The 20,299-nt window shown below is 42.9% G+C and overlaps 1 protein-coding gene across 1 annotated transcript in view; it reads left to right on the plus strand.

Moving 5' to 3' along the window:
- LOC309556062 (collagen alpha-4(VI) chain-like) overlaps positions 1-20,299 on the plus strand; it is a gene marked incomplete at its 5' end in the record, with an annotated part of 225,801 nt that overhangs the window by 175,503 nt on the left and 29,999 nt on the right. The window contains one exon of the mRNA XM_082258374.1: positions 19,714-19,890. Within this exon, the coding sequence (XP_082114500.1) occupies positions 19,714-19,890 (177 nt within the window). The remainder of the gene's footprint in view (positions 1-19,713; positions 19,891-20,299) is intronic.

Here is a 20,299-nt window from a genome sequence, read left to right on the forward strand (position 1 = left end):
TTGGGGATCAGTTAAATTGGGGGATAGTCTGTGTTGGTACGTGTGAGAGAGATCCACCTTTCCAAGTTGTTGGGGTTCATCTCATACTTCTGAAGGTTTGAGGGTGCTGCCTGTTCCATACTCCCCCTACTCCTAGCCTTTTAGGGGTACAAACAATAGTAATTGGGGCCCAGTGTGGTTGTGTACGTGTGATATACATACACTTTTTTTGGATCATATTTTCTATTCCGCTATTTAATCAAAAACCTTTGGGGATCAGTTAAATTGGGGGATAGTCTGTGTTGGTACGTGTGAGAGAGATCCACCTTTCCAAGTTGTTGGGGTTCATCTCATACTTCTGAAGGTTTGAGGGTGCTGCCTGTTCCATACCCCCCCTACTCCTCATCTAGCCTTTTAGGGGTACAAACAATAGTAATTGGGGCCTAGTGTGGTTGTGTACGTGTGATATACATACACTTTTTTTGGATCATATTTTCTATTCCGCTATTTAATCAAAAACCTTTGGGGATCAGTTAAATTGGGGGATAGTCTGTGTTGGTACGTGTGAGAGAGATCCACCTTTCCAAGTTGTTGGGGTTCATCTCATACTTCTGAAGGTTTGAGGGTGCTGCCTGTTCCATACCCCCCCTACTCCTCATCTAGCCTTTTAGGGGTACAAACAATAGTAATTGGGGCCTAGTGTGGTTGTGTACGTGTGATATACATACACTTTTTTTGGATCATATTTTCTATTCCGCTATTTAATCAAAAACCTTTGGGGATCAGTTAAATTGGGGGATAGTCTGTGTTGGTACGTGTGAGAGAGATCCACCTTTCCAAGTTGTTGGGGTTCATCTCATACTTCTGAAGGTTTGAGGGTGCTGCCTGTTCCATACTCCCCCTACTCCTCATCTAGCCTTTTAGGGGTACAAACAATAGTAATTGGGGCCTAGTGTGGTTGTGTACGTGTGATATACATACACTTTTTTTGGATCATATTTTCTATTCCGCTATTTAATCAAAAACCTTTGGGGATCAGTTAAATTGGGGGATAGTCTGTGTTGGTACGTGTGAGAGAGATCCACCTTTCCAAGTTGTTGGGGTTCATCTCATACTTCTGAAGGTTTGAGGGTGCTGCCTGTTCCATACTCCCCCTACTCCTCATCTAGCCTTTTAGGGGTACAAACAATAGTAATTGGGGCCTAGTGTGGTTGTGTACGTGTGATATACATACACTTTTTTTGGATCATATTTTCTATTCCGCTATTTAATCAAAAACCTTTGGGGATCAGTTAAATTGGGGGATAGTCTGTGTTGGTACGTGTGAGAGAGATCCACCTTTCCAAGTTGTTGGGGTTCATCTCATACTTCTGAAGGTTTGAGGGTGCTGCCTGTTCCATACCCCCCCTACTCCTCATCTAGCCTTTTAGGGGTACAAACAATAGTAATTGGGGCCTAGTGTGGTTGTGTACGTGTGATATACATACACTTTTTTTGGATCATATTTTCTATTCCGCTATTTAATCAAAAACCTTTGGGGATCAGTTAAATTGGGGGATAGTCTGTGTTGGTACGTGTGAGAGAGATCCACCTTTCCAAGTTGTTGGGGTTCATCTCATACTTCTGAAGGTTTGAGGGTGCTGCCTGTTCCATACCCCCCCTACTCCTCATCTAGCCTTTTAGGGGTACAAACAATAGTAATTGGGGCCTAGTGTGGTTGTGTACGTGTGATATACATACACTTTTTTTGGATCATATTTTCTATTCCGCTATTTAATCAAAAACCTTTGGGGATCAGTTAAATTGGGGGATAGTCTGTGTTGGTACGTGTGAGAGAGATCCACCTTTCCAAGTTTTTGGGGTTCATCTCATACTTCTGAAGATTTGAGGGTGCTGCCTGTTCCATACCCCCCCTACTCCTCATCTAGCCTTTTAGGGGTACAAACAATAGTAATTGGGGCCTAGTGTGGTTGTGTACGTGTGATATACATACACTTTTTTTGGATCATATTTTCTATTCCGCTATTTAATCAAAAACCTTTGGGGATCAGTTAAATTGGGGGATAGTCAGTGTTGGTACGTGTGAGAGAGATCCACCTTTCCAAGTTGTTGGGGTTCATCTCATACTTCTGAAGGTTTGAGGGTGCTGCCTGTTCCATACCCCCCCTACTCCTCATCTAGCCTTTTAGGGGTACAAACAATAGTAATTGGGGCCTAGTGTGGTTGTGTACGTGTGATATACATACACTTTTTTTGGATCATATTTTCTATTCCGCTATTTAATCAAAAACCTTTGGGGATCAGTTAAATTGGGGGATAGTCTGTGTTGGTACGTGTGAGAGAGATCCACCTTTCCAAGTTGTTGGGGTTCATCTCATACTTCTGAAGGTTTGAGGGTGCTGCCTGTTCCATACCCCCCCTACTCCTCATCTAGCCTTTTAGGGGTACAAACAATAGTAATTGGGGCCTAGTGTGGTTGTGTACGTGTGATATACATACACTTTTTTTGGATCATATTTTCTATTCCGCTATTTAATCAAAAACCTTTGGGGATCAGTTAAATTGGGGGATAGTCTGTGTTGGTACGTGTGAGAGAGATCCACCTTTCCAAGTTGTTGGGGTTCATCTCATACTTCTGAAGGTTTGAGGGTGCTGCCTGTTCCATACTCCCCCTACTCCTCATCTAGCCTTTTAGGGGTACAAACAATAGTAATTGGGGCCTAGTGTGGTTGTGTACGTGTGATATACATACACTTTTTTTGGATCATATTTTCTATTCCGCTATTTAATCAAAAACCTTTGGGGATCAGTTAAATTGGGGGATAGTCTGTGTTGGTACGTGTGAGAGAGATCCACCTTTCCAAGTTGTTGGGGTTCATCTCATACTTCTGAAGGTTTGAGGGTGCTGCCTGTTCCATACTCCCCCTACTCCTAGCCTTTTAGGGGTACAAACAATAGTAATTGGGGCCCAGTGTGGTTGTGTACGTGTGATATACATACACTTTTTTTGGATCATATTTTCTATTCCGCTATTTAATCAAAAACCTTTGGGGATCAGTTAAATTGGGGGATAGTCTGTGTTGGTACGTGTGAGAGAGATCCACCTTTCCAAGTTGTTGGGGTTCATCTCATACTTCTGAAGGTTTGAGGGTGCTTCCTGTTCCATACCCCCCCTACTCCTCATCTAGCCTTTTAGGGGTACAAACAATAGTAATTGGGGCCTAGTGTGGTTGTGTACGTGTGATATACATACACTTTTTTTGGATCATATTTTCTATTCCGCTATTTAATCAAAAACCTTTGGGGATCAGTTAAATTGGGGGATAGTCTGTGTTGGTACGTGTGAGAGAGATCCACCTTTCCAAGTTGTTGGGGTTCATCTCATACTTCTGAAGGTTTGAGGGTGCTGCCTGTTCCATACTCCCCCTACTCCTCATCTAGCCTTTTAGGGGTACAAACAATAGTAATTGGGGCCCAGTGTGGTTGTGTACGTGTGATATACATACACTTTTTTTGGATCATATTTTCTATTCCGCTATTTAATCAAAAACCTTTGGGGATCAGTTAAATTGGGGGATAGTCTGTGTTGGTACGTGTGAGAGAGATCCACCTTTCCAAGTTGTTGGGGTTCATCTCATACTTCTGAAGGTTTGAGGGTGCTGCCTGTTCCATACTCCCCCTACTCCTAGCCTTTTAGGGGTACAAACAATAGTAATTGGGGCCTAGTGTGGTTGTGTACGTGTGATATACATACACTTTTTTTGGATCATATTTTCTATTCCGCTATTTAATCAAAAACCTTTGGGGATCAGTTAAATTGGGGGATAGTCTGTGTTGGTACGTGTGAGAGAGATCCACCTTTCCAAGTTGTTGGGGTTCATCTCATACTTCTGAAGGTTTGAGGGTGCTGCCTGTTCCATACTCCCCCTACTCCTAGCCTTTTAGGGGTACAAACAATAGTAATTGGGGCCTAGTGTGGTTGTGTACGTGTGATATACATACACTTTTTTTGGATCATATTTTCTATTCCGCTATTTAATCAAAAACCTTTGGGGATCAGTTAAATTGGGGGATAGTCTGTGTTGGTACGTGTGAGAGAGATCCACCTTTCCAAGTTGTTGGGGTTCATCTCATACTTCTGAAGGTTTGAGGGTGCTGCCTGTTCCATACCCCCCCTACTCCTCATCTAGCCTTTTAGGGGTACAAACAATAGTAATTGGGGCCTAGTGTGGTTGTGTACGTGTGATATACATACACTTTTTTTGGATCATATTTTCTATTCCGCTATTTAATCAAAAACCTTTGGGGATCAGTTAAATTGGGGGATAGTCTGTGTTGGTACGTGTGAGAGAGATCCACCTTTCCAAGTTGTTGGGGTTCATCTCATACTTCTGAAGGTTTGAGGGTGCTGCCTGTTCCATACTCCCCCTACTCCTCATCTAGCCTTTTAGGGGTACAAACAATAGTAATTGGGGCCCAGTGTGGTTGTGTACGTGTGATATACATACACTTTTTTTGGATCATATTTTCTATTCCGCTATTTAATCAAAAACCTTTGGGGATCAGTTAAATTGGGGGATAGTCTGTGTTGGTACGTGTGAGAGAGATCCACCTTTCCAAGTTGTTGGGGTTCATCTCATACTTCTGAAGGTTTGAGGGTGCTGCCTGTTCCATACCCCCCCTACTCCTCATCTAGCCTTTTAGGGGTACAAACAATAGTAATTGGGGCCTAGTGTGGTTGTGTACGTGTGATATACATACACTTTTTTTGGATCATATTTTCTATTCCGCTATTTAATCAAAAACCTTTGGGGATCAGTTAAATTGGGGGATAGTCTGTGTTGGTACGTGTGAGAGAGATCCACCTTTCCAAGTTGTTGGGGTTCATCTCATACTTCTGAAGGTTTGAGGGTGCTGCCTGTTCCATACTCCCCCTACTCCTCATCTAGCCTTTTAGGGGTACAAACAATAGTAATTGGGGCCTAGTGTGGTTGTGTACGTGTGATATACATACACTTTTTTTGGATCATATTTTCTATTCCGCTATTTAATCAAAAACCTTTGGGGATCAGTTAAATTGGGGGATAGTCTGTGTTGGTACGTGTGAGAGAGATCCACCTTTCCAAGTTGTTGGGGTTCATCTCATACTTCTGAAGGTTTGAGGGTGCTGCCTGTTCCATACTCCCCCTACTCCTCATCTAGCCTTTTAGGGGTACAAACAATAGTAATTGGGGCCTAGTGTGGTTGTGTACATGTGATATACATACACTTTTTTTGGATCATATTTTCTATTCCGCTATTTAATCAAAAACCTTTGGGGATCAGTTAAATTGGGGGATAGTCTGTGTTGGTACGTGTGAGAGAGATCCACCTTTCCAAGTTGTTGGGGTTCATCTCATACTTCTGAAGGTTTGAGGGTGCTGCCTGTTCCATACTCCCCCTACTCCTAGCCTTTTAGGGGTACAAACAATAGTAATTGGGGCCCAGTGTGGTTGTGTACGTGTGATATACATACACTTTTTTGGGATCATATTTTCTATTCCGCTATTTAATCAAAAACCTTTGGGGATCAGTTAAATTGGGGGATAGTCTGTGTTGGTACGTGTGAGAGAGATCCACCTTTCCAAGTTGTTGGGGTTCATCTCATACTTCTGAAGGTTTGAGGGTGCTGCCTGTTCCATACCCCCCCTACTCCTCATCTAGCCTTTTAGGGGTACAAACAATAGTAATTGGGGCCTAGTGTGGTTGTGTACGTGTGATATACATACACTTTTTTTGGATCATATTTTCTATTCCGCTATTTAATCAAAAACCTTTGGGGATCAGTTAAATTGGGGGATAGTCTGTGTTGGTACGTGTGAGAGAGATCCACCTTTCCAAGTTGTTGGGGTTCATCTCATACTTCTGAAGGTTTGAGGGTGCTGCCTGTTCCATACTCCCCCTACTCCTCATCTAGCCTTTTAGGGGTACAAACAATAGTAATTGGGGCCCAGTGTGGTTGTGTACGTGTGATATACATACACTTTTTTTGGATCATATTTTCTATTCCGCTATTTAATCAAAAACCTTTGGGGATCAGTTAAATTGGGGGATAGTCTGTGTTGGTACGTGTGAGAGAGATCCACCTTTCCAAGTTGTTGGGGTTCATCTCATACTTCTGAAGGTTTGAGGGTGCTGCCTGTTCCATACTCCCCCTACTCCTAGCCTTTTAGGGGTACAAACAATAGTAATTGGGGCCTAGTGTGGTTGTGTACGTGTGATATACATACACTTTTTTTGGATCATATTTTCTATTCCGCTATTTAATCAAAAACCTTTGGGGATCAGTTAAATTGGGGGATAGTCTGTGTTGGTACGTGTGAGAGAGATCCACCTTTCCAAGTTGTTGGGGTTCATCTCATACTTCTGAAGGTTTGAGGGTGCTGCCTGTTCCATACCCCCCCTACTCCTCATCTAGCCTTTTAGGGGTACAAACAATAGTAATTGGGGCCTAGTGTGGTTGTGTACGTGTGATATACATACACTTTTTTTGGATCATATTTTCTATTCCGCTATTTAATCAAAAACCTTTGGGGATCAGTTAAATTGGGGGATAGTCTGTGTTGGTACGTGTGAGAGAGATCCACCTTTCCAAGTTGTTGGGGTTCATCTCATACTTCTGAAGGTTTGAGGGTGCTGCCTGTTCCATACTCCCCCTACTCCTCATCTAGCCTTTTAGGGGTACAAACAATAGTAATTGGGGCCCAGTGTGGTTGTGTACGTGTGATATACATACACTTTTTTTGGATCATATTTTCTATTCCGCTATTTAATCAAAAACCTTTGGGGATCAGTTAAATTGGGGGATAGTCTGTGTTGGTACGTGTGAGAGAGATCCACCTTTCCAAGTTGTTGGGGTTCATCTCATACTTCTGAAGGTTTGAGGGTGCTGCCTGTTCCATACCCCCCCTACTCCTCATCTAGCCTTTTAGGGGTACAAACAATAGTAATTGGGGCCTAGTGTGGTTGTGTACGTGTGATATACATACACTTTTTTTGGATCATATTTTCTATTCCGCTATTTAATCAAAAACCTTTGGGGATCAGTTAAATTGGGGGATAGTCTGTGTTGGTACGTGTGAGAGAGATCCACCTTTCCAAGTTGTTGGGGTTCATCTCATACTTCTGAAGGTTTGAGGGTGCTGCCTGTTCCATACTCCCCCTACTCCTCATCTAGCCTTTTAGGGGTACAAACAATAGTAATTGGGGCCTAGTGTGGTTGTGTACGTGTGATATACATACACTTTTTTTGGATCATATTTTCTATTCCGCTATTTAATCAAAAACCTTTGGGGATCAGTTAAATTGGGGGATAGTCTGTGTTGGTACGTGTGAGAGAGATCCACCTTTCCAAGTTGTTGGGGTTCATCTCATACTTCTGAAGGTTTGAGGGTGCTGCCTGTTCCATACCCCCCCTACTCCTCATCTAGCCTTTTAGGGGTACAAACAATAGTAATTGGGGCCCAGTGTGGTTGTGTACGTGTGATATACATACACTTTTTTTGGATCATATTTTCTATTCCGCTATTTAATCAAAAACCTTTGGGGATCAGTTAAATTGGGGGATAGTCTGTGTTGGTACGTGTGAGAGAGATCCACCTTTCCAAGTTTTTGGGGTTCATCTCATACTTCTGAAGATTTGAGGGTGCTGCATGTTCCATACTCCTCTTCCTCATCCTCCCTTTAGGGTAGGAAAAAATTTAATCGGGCCTAGTCTGTGTTTGTACGTGTGAGATACACAGTTTTTTATCCTATTCCGCTATTCAATACACACCCTTTTGGTGTAAAAAACATTAAATTGCGGCATAGTTTGCATATTTGACATTTGCATATATTGTGCCTTGTTGCGCTGTTTTGGGTACTCCACCAACATGGCCAGTGGCAATGACGCCATTCTCAGCTTAACTATCCCACTTCTATGCCTCCTTGAAAAAACAATTTGGGCGATGATGGAAGAGGATGTGGCACAGGATGAGGAGGAGGAGGAGGAGGATGAAGAGGTAACATTTCAAAGGCTTTCAGGGCAGTCATTCGCAAGGGGCTCCGAGGGTGGGTTCCTGCACACACAAACGCCAGGGACACAATTGTCCAGCAGGGGCACAGTTCTGGAGGATGAGGAGGATGAGGAGGAGGAGGAGCTGGAGGAGGAGATGGAACCATGTTCACAGCAGGGTGGCACCCAGGCCAGCTCATGGCCATCACTGGTGCGTGGCTGGGGGGATACAGAGGACACGGACGATACACCTCCCACAGAGGACAGCCTTTCGTTGCCTCTGGGCAGCCTGGCACACATGAGCGATTACATGCTGCAGTGTCTCCACAACGACCGCCGAGTTGCCCACATTCTAACTTGTGCTGATTACTGGGTGGCCACGCTGCTGGATCCCCGTTACAAGGACAACGTACCGTCCTTAATTCACTCACTGGAGCGCGATCGCAAGATGCGCGAGTACAAGCGCACGCTGGTAGACGCCATGCTGCTGGCATTCCCATCTGACAGCGGGGCCACAGTGGAAGCACAAGGCAGAGGAGGAGGAGGAGGAGGTCGCCAACGCAACCAGGGCACCGCCAGCACCTCAGAAGGCAGGGTTAGCATGGCCGAAATGTGGAAAAGCTTTGTCAGCACGCCACAACAAACAGCAGCACCAGCAGCTCAGATGGAACGTCTTAGCAGGAGGCAGCATTTTACCAACATGGTGGAGCAGTATGTGTGCACACGCCTACATGTAGTGAATGACGGGTCTGCCCCCTTCAACTTCTGGGTCTCCAAATTGGGCACATGGCCTGAGCTTGCCCTTTACGCCTTGGAGGTGCTGGCGTGCCCTGCAGCCAGTGTATTATCTGAACGGGTATTTAGCACGGCTGGGGGCGTTATAACAGACAAGCGCAGCCGCCTGTCCAGAGACAATGTGGACAAGCTCACGTTCATTAAAATGAACCAGGCATGGATCCCACGGGACTTTTCCGTACCTTATGCAGAATAGCAATGGATACCGACCTTACCCACCCATTGTTCCATTTTTGCTCTTTCTCACTCTTTTGGGGTGTACCCTCATTTAAAATTTTTGAAAAGAAGCAGTGTTGGCTACCTCGTCCTCCTCCTCAGGGCCAGATTAATGTAGGGGCTATTGGAGCTGCAGCTCCAGGCCCCTACCTTTTATATAGGCCCCGGGTTGGCCATATTCACTGTTACCGCTCTTCTGTCACTTGTAAACACAGAAGTCTGGCTTCTATGCTCGCTTCCCCAGGCAGCACCCTCAGAACCTCCCCACACAGCGTGAAGGCCGGACAAGGAGGGACAGTTGGCGATGCATGGATGTGTTTATGGGCTTCAGAGACAGCATCCCATGTTGAATTAGGCATGCATGGCTGCACCCTTCCTCCTCTGGGTGCATGGCAAGGCACGGCCCTTAAGGCCCTTCAAAATCCTCAGCACCAAGCCCATGATGCTGTTAATCCGGCCCTGGTCCTCCTCCACCGCCGCTTCCACCTACACCGCCCATAGGTGTGCGCAGCCTATTGCATTAAGGTGTGCACCCCAAAGTTGAAATACACATGCATGTGTTTGCCAGCAGGGAGAGTAATGTATCGGGGCCATGTACCTGTAGGCAAGGAGAAATAGAGCAGAGCAGGTCCCAGGGAGATCTTTCCCATCTCCTCACTGGCAATGCTATGTGCCCTAGGTGATTAGGGTGTGCCCAGGCACACCCAGCACACCCTGTGCGCACGCCTATGTCACCGCCACATCCACCACCACCTCAACCTCCCTCCTACTCCATATGGGCCTCGTCCTTCAGAGATGAAGAAGAACATTGTTTTATTTTTCTGTTTTTTTTTGTTGTTTTAAGTTATTTCCCTATCCACATTTGTTTGCAGAGCACTTGCCATGCTCTTAATTACGTTTTGCTGCCATTTGCAGCACTCTAGCCCTTTCCTTTGGTGTTTTAGAGCCATTTTAGTGCCTTAAAGTTCGGGTCCCCATTGACTTCAATTGGGTTCGGTGTCCGGGAAAAGTTCGGTAAAAGTCCGGGACACGGACCCGGACTTTTTTTTAAAGTTCGGCCGAACCCGTCGAACACGGACATCTAGGTGTCCGCTCAACCCTACTCACAGGTGATCAAATACCACCAAAAGAAAACTCTATTTATGGGAAAAAAAGGATGTCAATTTAATATAGGTACAGCGTCGCACGGCCGTGCAATTGTCCGTTAAAATAACGCAGTGCCGAATCGTAAAATAGAGCCTGGTCATTAAGGGGGAAAATCCTTCGGTCTGAAAGTGGATAAAGTGCTGAACCAAAATGCTAATATGCAAATGTTGTACATTCAAAAATTCCTATAATAATTGGTGTGATCTGTCATATTATTCTTATGACAAAGTGCTAACGTGTATATAAATTCATATCACAAAATTCCATAAAATTGTTAACATTTTTATACACAAAAAAATGTAAAAATAAAACTTTCACCAAAGTGCAATAAAGTGTATAAAGTCAAAATTCATAAACCTCAGAAATAATAAAAACAAGTGTGCTGTCCATGCATGATGTAAAGAAGGTAGATCAAAAAGCAATCTAATCTTGTACCACCGATGCTGTATTACCCAAAACACATCTGTGAGTGAAAAAACCACCACCATCAGAAAAACCTGCTTACCAAACAGTAGGTCTCCACATCATAAGAGGCTGCTACAGCATGATTCTCTACTTATTCCCAGGGTACCCGGTAAGTGGAGAAACATGCTATGGTAGCCTGCTATGATGTGGGGGCTTAACGTCTGTTTACAATTTCATGGAATTTTATGATATAAATTTGTATGTTAGCACTTTATCATAAGCATATTAAGCATATCATAAGCATATCAATTATTAAAGGAATTTTTGAATTTATTTGCATATTAGCATTTTGGTTCAGCACTTTATAATACATTACATATATTTATTTATTTTCTGATTTAAAAAGAACCATTTTTTGTTTTTTAGTTTACATTAATAGAACAACCAGCTTTGACCAATATGGTGTACACTTAAAAACCAAGGGATCACATGGCATTAGTGATGAAAAAACATTGCGCTAAGGGTGATGCCCAACCAATATCATGCGGCAGGCCCAGAGATATCTCGCTTGACAGGGTCCCAGACTCTTGGAAAAATGAAAAGGAAAATTATAAACCAAAAAGAAAACAAAAAAGCAACAAAACATATAGATAAGAATTACCAAAAATCAACATATGTAGATATGCACCTTTCCAACCATTCAGGGAAAATATAATATCCATGGCCATACTTAGAGTCAGAATTGGTTGCTTAGAATTTTGTCAGTATAGTGATAAAAGTCTTATATATCCTGAAACAGTCTCAGTGTTTCTTTTATTCTCTCAACACTGTATGTATTTTGATCTTATTGACTTTATGTTCCTGTACTATCTTCTGTATTTGATCTAGGGCATACTCATCTAATTTATTTGTACCATTTAATTTCAAACTCTTCATTCATTTGTATAAAGTTTGTATAAAGTTTGATGTTTTATATAATCTTGGCACTGTACACAAATCTGCATAGATTTCTATTGTGGTTTTATCCCACCAAAAAAAAAAAAAAAAATTTTTATCATAACGTTTCCTAGTATTTTAACCACTTAAGCCCCGGAAGATTTTACCCCCTTCCTGACCAGGGTTTTTTTTGCGATTTTTTACTGGGTGAATTTAACGAACAATTGCGCGGTCATGCGACGCTGTACCTAAACTAATTTCACGTCCCTTTTTCCCCACAAACAGAGCTTTCTTTTGGTGGTATTTGATCACCTGTGTGATTTTTTGATCATGCGCTATAAACAAAAAAAGAGCGTAATTTTTGCAAAAAAAACAATATTTTTCACTTTTTTTTATATGAAATTCCCCCCCAAAAAAATGTAAAAATCAAAATTTTTAACATTTTCGGCCAAATTGTTTTATGCTACATATGTTTGGTAAAAAAAATCGCAAAAAGCGTATTTTGATTGGTTTGCGCAAAAGTTATCGCATTTACTAACAAAGGGAAAGATTTTTGTCATTTTTGGTGTTTTTTTTTTTAACGAGTAATGGCAGCGATCTACGATTTCTTTTGCGGTACTGCGACATTGCGGCGGACAGATCGGACCCTTGACTGACATTTTTGACACTTTTGGGGTTACCAGTGACATTACTGCAGTAATCAGTGCTATACATATGCACTGTTACTGTAAAAATGACACTGGCAGGGAAGGGGTTAACTGTATTGGAGAGGGAGGGGTTAAGTGTGTCCTAGGGGCGTGTTTCTAACTGTAGTGGGACAGGTCTCCTAGTGCAAAAACAGAGATCAACAGTTCTATGTAGTAGAACCGTCTGATCTGCATTTTTACACAGGGGAGGATGACAGGCGGCTTGTTTACATAAGCCGCTCTGCCTTTCTCCCGCTGTACCGACGATTGTAGTGTGACCGGCGGACATTGGGTCCGCTGGTCACACGCCCGCACTCCTCCCTGAACGAGCCGAGGCGGGCGCGCCTCAGCGGGCGTGCGCTCGCCCGCTATTGGCTCAAATCCCAGTGACAGGCAAGTGACGTAGATCTACGTCACTCTGCCTGGCCGGGGCTGACTGCCGCAGTAAATATACTGTGTGCAGTCGGCAACCGGTTAAAAATATATTTTAAAATATATACTGTATTTTCTAGCAAAATTTTACTGTCATCTTCTACCGAAGCTTCTTCCTGTAGAATAGCGCTAAATATAATATTCAAATATTTTTTTAATTACTCCATCTATCTAGATTTCTATCTCTACTGCTGCTACTTTCTTTAAGAGAAACAATAACTTAACTAACTAAAAACTGGTATATATATATATATATATATATATATATATATATATATATACAAAGAAATATGTAAGCTCCCCTCTTTAATGGAGGACCCTTTAAAGTGGCATTAAACCCAAAACCAATAATGTAATACATGCAGCTTACCAATCTTTAGATGGGATGGCTTCATCAGTTCTTTTTCCCCCCTGTTTTCACCTGGTGATCTGGCCAATCACACGCCTCTTGTATTACAGCTCCCTCACTCTGGATGAAGGAGCACAGAGACACTTTTAGACAGCAGCATTGCCAGGCTGCAGGGAGAGGAGTGTAAAATGGACCGATAGATTTTTTTATTTTTTTATATTTTATTTCAGTACCAACAGATTTAAATGCCCTTAAAAAATGAACCCAAATGGCAGCTAACACTTTATAAGCAGTTACAACAAAAAGTTTTTTCTTGCTCTTGGGATAAAGGTTTTACATAAACGAATCAAAGCTGATCGTTGTAAGCACCCCTATCAGTGGTAAAAAGTTTGTCTCAACCCTCCAAGGGGTACTTCTGCAGAACAGTGTGTTCTGTCACCAACATGGTACTGGCAGGATCACCAGGTGAAAGAAAAAAAAAGAAAGCTTAAAATAGAAAATGGAGCCGTCATATCTAAGAAGTAACTAACTAGTAACCTGCAGTATAATAAAGGTTTTTTTTAGGTTTAATACTGCATAATACTGCAGATGAGGCTTGAATTGGGAAGTATTGTTGTTGTTGATGATTTTAAGATTTTAATAAATGTGTCCTGGATTTTAAAATACTATGTGAGAAGAGCTTCTGCAGTTACTATCCTTTTTTGCACACACAGTTCAGAATTCACAGTTACCGACCCTAATACCCAGAAGTGATAGGACGATAAGGAGCAACAGCATACTAATGGGTTAAAACCTATGCCCTTCCCTTATGTAATAATGCTTGGAAATGAGACTGACAGTACTGTGTACTGATGTATAGCCAGATTGGCTCAGAGTGCTTCCCCTCTTTTTCTCATTGCAAATCCTACAGGACATAACAGATGGTTGATATTAAAACAGATTCTTATATTTCTGGTAGTCATATATATAACACATTATATATATTTTTTAAAAAGACAAGTAACTATATTAAATGTCAGTTTAATGTCTGCTTGATGCTAAGCTTTAAGGAGTGATTTACTAAATAATGGGAAATATAAAATAACATTTAAAATCAGATATGCTAGTAATCAAGGCGATCAAAGCATTAGCAGCGCTTATATTTAAAAAATAAAATCCTACAGCAGATAAAAAATATCCAAAAAGAGCAGAATACGAATTAGTCCACAAAAACACCCGGTGAGAATAAAGAAACACAGTTCATGGGATGGTAGATATGGCTGGAGGAGCAACAAAGGATAAAAAAGTGGGAGCGAGATCTTGAGTGTTTGCCTGGAAAGGGGATTCCCATGACTGGAGGTCAAAGCCATGGAATGGTGTTCTGATTGAATAGGGCATCTGTTTCATATCTCTGGTGAGTTTTTTACCTAAGGGAGCTGAAGTCTACAAGGTGCGGTAGCGGTCTTCATCCAAGCTTGTTCCTCCAGCCATATCTACCATCCCATGAACTGTGTATCTTTATTCTCACGGGGTGTTTTTATGGACTACCTTATATACTCGAGAATAAGCCGACCCGAATATAAGCCGAGGCACCTAATTTTACTACAAAAAAATGGGAAAACTTATTGACTCGAGTATAAGCCTAGGGTGGGAAATGCAGCAGCTACTTGACCCAACTGGACCACCACGAGACCCAAAACAGGAGCTGCGGGCATAGTACAGGAGCTGCAGACATGATACAGGAGATGCAGGGCTGTGGGCATGGTACAGGAAATGGTACAGGCATGGTACAGGACATGGTTTAGGCATTGTACAGGAGATGGTACAGGTATGTACAGGAGATGGTGCAGGTATGGTACAGGAGATGGTACAGGTATGGCACAGGAGATGGTACAGGCATGGCACAGGAGATGGTTCAGGCATGGTAAGGGAGATGGTTCAGGCATGGTACAGGAGATGGTACAGGCATGGCACAGGAGATGGTACAGGCATGGCACAGAAGATGGTACAGGCCTGGAACAGATGGTACAGGCATGGTACAGGAGATGGTACAAGAGATGCAGGGCTGCAGGCATAGTACAGGAGATGCAGTGCTGCGGGCATGGTAGAGGAGAATCTCCTCTACCATGCCCGCAGCACTGCATTTCCTGAGGAGATGCAGGGGCTGCAGAGGAGTCTCACTTACCTTTCGGTGAGGCGCCTTACATTTAAAAATGGCGCCGCCTGGCGCCAACATGTCACCGCACACGCGCTGTCTGCTTGGGAATAGCCGAACATGTATGGGCTTTCCCGAATGGCGGCGGCGGATGTGCACTGACCGGAGAACAGGTAAGTGAGACCGTGACATGAGTATAAGCCAAGGGGGGCTTTTTCAGCATAAAAAAAAAACGTGCTGAAAAAGTCGGCTTATACTCGAGTATATACGGTAATTTGTTTTTTGCTCTTTTTGGATATTTCTTATCTGCTGTAGGATTTTATTATTTAAATTTAAGCACTACCAATGCTTTGATCTCCTTGATTACTAGCATATCTGGTTTTATATGTCTTTATATATAGTAGCTGCTGTGTATCTGTCACTTTCTTTGATGGTTGATTTATTTCAACGTCACTATTAAGATTACTTGTTGTTCATGTCTTCCTATAAGCGCTGGGTGGGGGCATTTGTTAATGCTTTCAACTTTTTTGTATAAAATAACATTTATCCAATCACCCCACAACCTACTGCTCTATTTTCTGCACAACCCAACCTTTCCCCCGGCCTGGGAATCCCCCTCATCCTTCTGTAACTGGACGTCAGCTGGTCTTCTTCGAGCACACTCTTTGATAGCATTCTCCACGCTTTGTGAGTCCCACCACCTGCGGAGCTCTGAAATTTTCCGTTATCTCGAACTGAAACACTTTTACGCCAAATGGATCCGCACCCACTCTTCTCTGCCCACCATGACTGCTTTCGAGCATACCTGCTACTGTGACCCACACACCCGGGGCCTCATTTCCCAGCTGTACTCCAGACTCACTGACTCCCCTGACAACACCCCTCCCACTTATACTGCTAAATGGGAACAAGATCTGGGGTCCCCTTTAGACATTGAGGACTGGGCTAAGATCTGGCACACGACAAAAGCGGCCTCCCAAAATATAGTTGCCTTGGAAACCAATTACAAAGTGCTGATGCGGTGGTACTTAGTACCCTCGCATATTGCGAAATACCTACCCTCCCAACCTGCCACATGCTTCCGAGGCTGCCTGGAGGCAGGCACACACATGCACATCTGGTGGACTTGCCCAATAGTAAAAACCTTCTGGCAAGCTGTCTTCCAAATCCTCTCGACCTTCATGGCTGAATCAATCACACCTGACCCCCTCCTGGCTTTACTCAATGTGAAGCCTGACCCTGTTTCTAAATCTAAGCACAAACTATTCCTACAAGTCACCATGGCAGCCAAACAAACCATTGCAAGAGCATGGAAGTCCCCGCACCTCTCCTTGCCTGAGGTCAAGCAGCGGGTCACCACCGCCATGATTCATGCCAAAATTGAGGCTGTTCTCTTAGATAAAATAGACAAATTCGACAGAATCTGGCAACCTTGGGTTGACAATTTCCTTCCCTCCAACTTTGACAACTCCCTCCTGCTGCCCTGATACTAATCTGAGGCTTACCAGTTACTACTTCCTGTTCACTGACCCCCCCGGCGAACCTTCCTTCTTTCCCCATTCCCCTATTTCTCTGCTCTACCTCCCCCTCTGTCCCCCCCCCCCCTCCCTGCTCCACCTCTCCACATACTTTTGTTCTGGCACCAACAACACACCTGTTAGAGCTTGTCCAGAATTACAGAGTGCACCTCGCAGGCCCCCTGGTTTAGCCTGCTGTTATTGGTTTTACTTATTGTAACCTCTGTTTCCCCTGTCTAGTTGGATAACCATGTGGATTATCACACCCATCTATCCCTTCTCACGTTTTACTGAGCTATTGGGCTTTGTTCGCCCTTGCTTCGCCTACTGCTTGGCCGCGCCTCCCCACTTGGGCACAGAGTGTTCCCTTTATGGGGTGCCTGTGGGTTGGCTGAGCCGGTCGCAGACCTCTAGCCACAGCCCCCCTGGTTCCCTTTTATCCACCTACTCCTAAGTTTGACCCATGGTTATTGTAGCCGTTATTCTGTTAACGCATATGGATTGTACTCATCTTGTCACTCTGTTTACCAATTGTTGTTATCTGTTTACTTTGTTCTCCAATAAAATGTTTGAAAGAAAAAACATTTATTCTGAACCCAGTGAGAAGATTTGATATTACAATGGGTACTATGGGCTATAAAAATGTATTCAGTAGGGCAGCAAAATGTGGACTTGAAACCAGTAAAATATCATGAATTAATGGTATCCCAATCACACAAGAGAGCCCAGAAAAGGTGGCAGCAGGAGGGGGGTGGGAACCCCTTCCATCGCCTGTAAAAGTAATCTAGCGGCTCCATAACAGCCAGGACTACTTTTACATGGAAGGGAATCACCGGCTAAAAAAAAATCAGCTGCAGTAATGACTTAGCTATCACCCTTCTTATCCAGCGATGTACCAGTACGTCGCTGGACAGGAAGTGGTTAAACAATGTATGTTTATTAAGGTTTTAAATAAAATTCATAGAATAAAAGGCAAAGTCCAAGGGCACAGAGAAGGACGTACAAATGTTAAATTCACAAAATGCACACAAAAAGTAGAAACAAACATCCAGCTTTTTTGTTGTGAGGTCATGAGTAAAGTGATGTCTATATAAGAATCCTTTCACACAGTGCGGTCCATTCTCTGCTCAGCGAGGGATCGATCCGCGGGATGGAGCTGTCAGGTCCCCACTATCCTCTATGGGGGAATGGGATGAGATCGGGCAGCCTGTCCATTCTCATCCAATCCCATCCCATTCGATCCACTGGATGGATGGAAAATAGGTTTTCCATCCGTCCGGATTTCACAGATAGGATCGGAATCGGATAGCAGCAGGTGTCAGCGGAGATGTCATCCGCTGCCCCATAGGGATGCATGGAGCATCCGATCAGGTCTGCCTGAAAAACTGACAGGCGGACCTGATCGGATCGTTCGTGTGAAAGGACTCTAAGGATCAGTGCAGTCGGTGATAACGGGAAGGGGGGGGGGTAGTGGGGGTTACCAGACTAAAACCTAATCTATAGGATACATTCAGGACCTATGTGAAGTAGGAGCATGAATCGAGTGTATGAAAAGTTGGGGAGGGAGGTCAGAACAGAAGGGGGAAAAAAAAGAGGTAGAGGGAAGGGAACAGAATAGAAAGGAACAAAAAGAAGAAGATGGCCTAGTCAGTGCTAATTGGGTGAGGGCTGAGTGTGCTGCTAACATACTGTATAAAATAAAAGTTGGGAAGGATTGAGAATGAAAGTAGATCTCTTAAAACACTTGTGAAGGGAAGTTAGAGCCACTACAAAACATCATTCAGGGAAGCCCCACTTCAGAGAACTGTAAGACTGTGAGTAGCGATCGTGTAATTGGGCTGTAAATTCTTCCAACTGCATCAGAGTGTTCAACCCATTTTTGCATAGTAGATGGAGACATTGATTTTCAGTGTCTTGATTTTCTTGACTTTGGTAAGTGAACATGGGATTATGGAGACAAGTCCTCTTTGCAAAGTTTTAGGGATTTATTTGGAAGTTGTTTTTTATGTATAAATCAAAAACTGTATCCCAAAATTGGCATGTTAGAGAACATTCCCACGAAATGTGGGTCATAGTGCCGGTGAGGCTAAGCAACACTAGCACATGTCAGGAATATTGGGAAACATTTTGTGTAGGAGGTATGGGTAATGATAACACCTCATTAGTATTTTAACATTCCTTTCCTGTGTATTACTGGCTATGGAAAGTTTATGCTTTAAAAGACAAGATTTAGCTAGGTCTTCTGGTGAGAAGGAGCAATTGCGCTCCTTTTTCCATTCAAGAAATACTCTATCTTCGTTATTTTAGCCTGTAGTTTAACTTGAAAAACCAGTTAAGCACTCACAGAAATCAGAAAATTATGTTATTTTAGGCATGGTATATGTTAAAGAAAGCTGAAGGAAAGTTATCATAGCATACCAATATAGCGTGTCTGTGACACTAGATGTGACTTAATGGGTAACTCCACTTTCGGAGGGGAAAAAAAGCAAATTAAAAAAAGGCAAATAAAGAAAAAATAATACAGCGTATACAATTGCGACACAATTCATATTGTAATTTAATTTTATTAAAAATTACCTTTCCTTTCCAATCTTCAGCCGCTGTAATTTTCTGAAAATGCAATACGATATGGCTAACTGGAGGTGTTCTGTACACAGAATGTGTACTGACCACACCACAGAACCATCATTTCCTGCTTGTGGCTCACTCATTTTCCCAGAAGTCTGCACTAAGTTGCAAGTCAGATTTCACGCTCCCCTGCAACAAAAATATAATTTTTTGTAAGATACTCCCAATAGGAACACGTCTAAAGAGATGCAGACTCAGCAGCTTTCATCATTAGTGCCCTGCAGCTGCCGCAGCTGATTAATAATTAAGGAACTCACTTAGCACAGGGGCATAGAGGAATAAACAGTGATTTCTTCAGAATAACAAAAGGTAGGAATCTGGAACAAAGTTTGTTAAAATCCTTGTAATGTACAGAGATAACCCAGGGGGAGTGTTTTTTACTCAACAAAAGTGGAGTTATGCTTTAAGTAGGCACTAGTAGTAGTAAGGGCATTTCTGTTTAACCCTGCTTCTTTTAGTTGCAGAGAAGTGCCTATTGGATGTGAACCAAGGCACAACATGCGGGGACTTCCAGCGCATGTGGTACTATATTAAAGATGTTGATGCGTGCTCCCAATTCTGGTATGGAGGTTGCGATGGCAACGGAAACAGATTTAGCACTGAAAATGAGTGTCTACAGGCTTGCTCTTCCAAACGTAAGTTTTATTTGGCCCCCATGAAAGAGATGTCAAACTCGGTTCTGTGGAATTCTGATAAAAAACATGTTGTGTCTTTGTGTTTTGTGGCTTGTGTGATGAAGTTGGAACTGTTTGCAGGAGAGAAACTAAATGCAATTCTCATACTGTTTCACAAGTTATTTTATTCCAGTGAAAAAAAACCCACAGTGAATTTCTTTGGAAAAAACATTAGCTAGTAAAATATTCGAGCTCTGTTAAAAATTGGAATGAAAGTATATTGCATTAACTCCTCATCAGAAGTGGAAGAAGGAACACGTTGAAAGCCAGGAGAAAACTAATCTAAGGAAAAAAGTGTATTCGTAGTTTTCTTTCCGTTTAAATATTAGGATCTTCTCGTGTAGTTCCATTCTCTTTGTTTAAACTCAAG

The sequence above is a fragment of the Pelophylax lessonae genome (genome assembly GCF_965119305.1).
Source record: "Pelophylax lessonae genome assembly, chromosome: 5".
NCBI classification, from domain to species: Eukaryota; Metazoa; Chordata; class Amphibia; order Anura; family Ranidae; genus Pelophylax; species Pelophylax lessonae.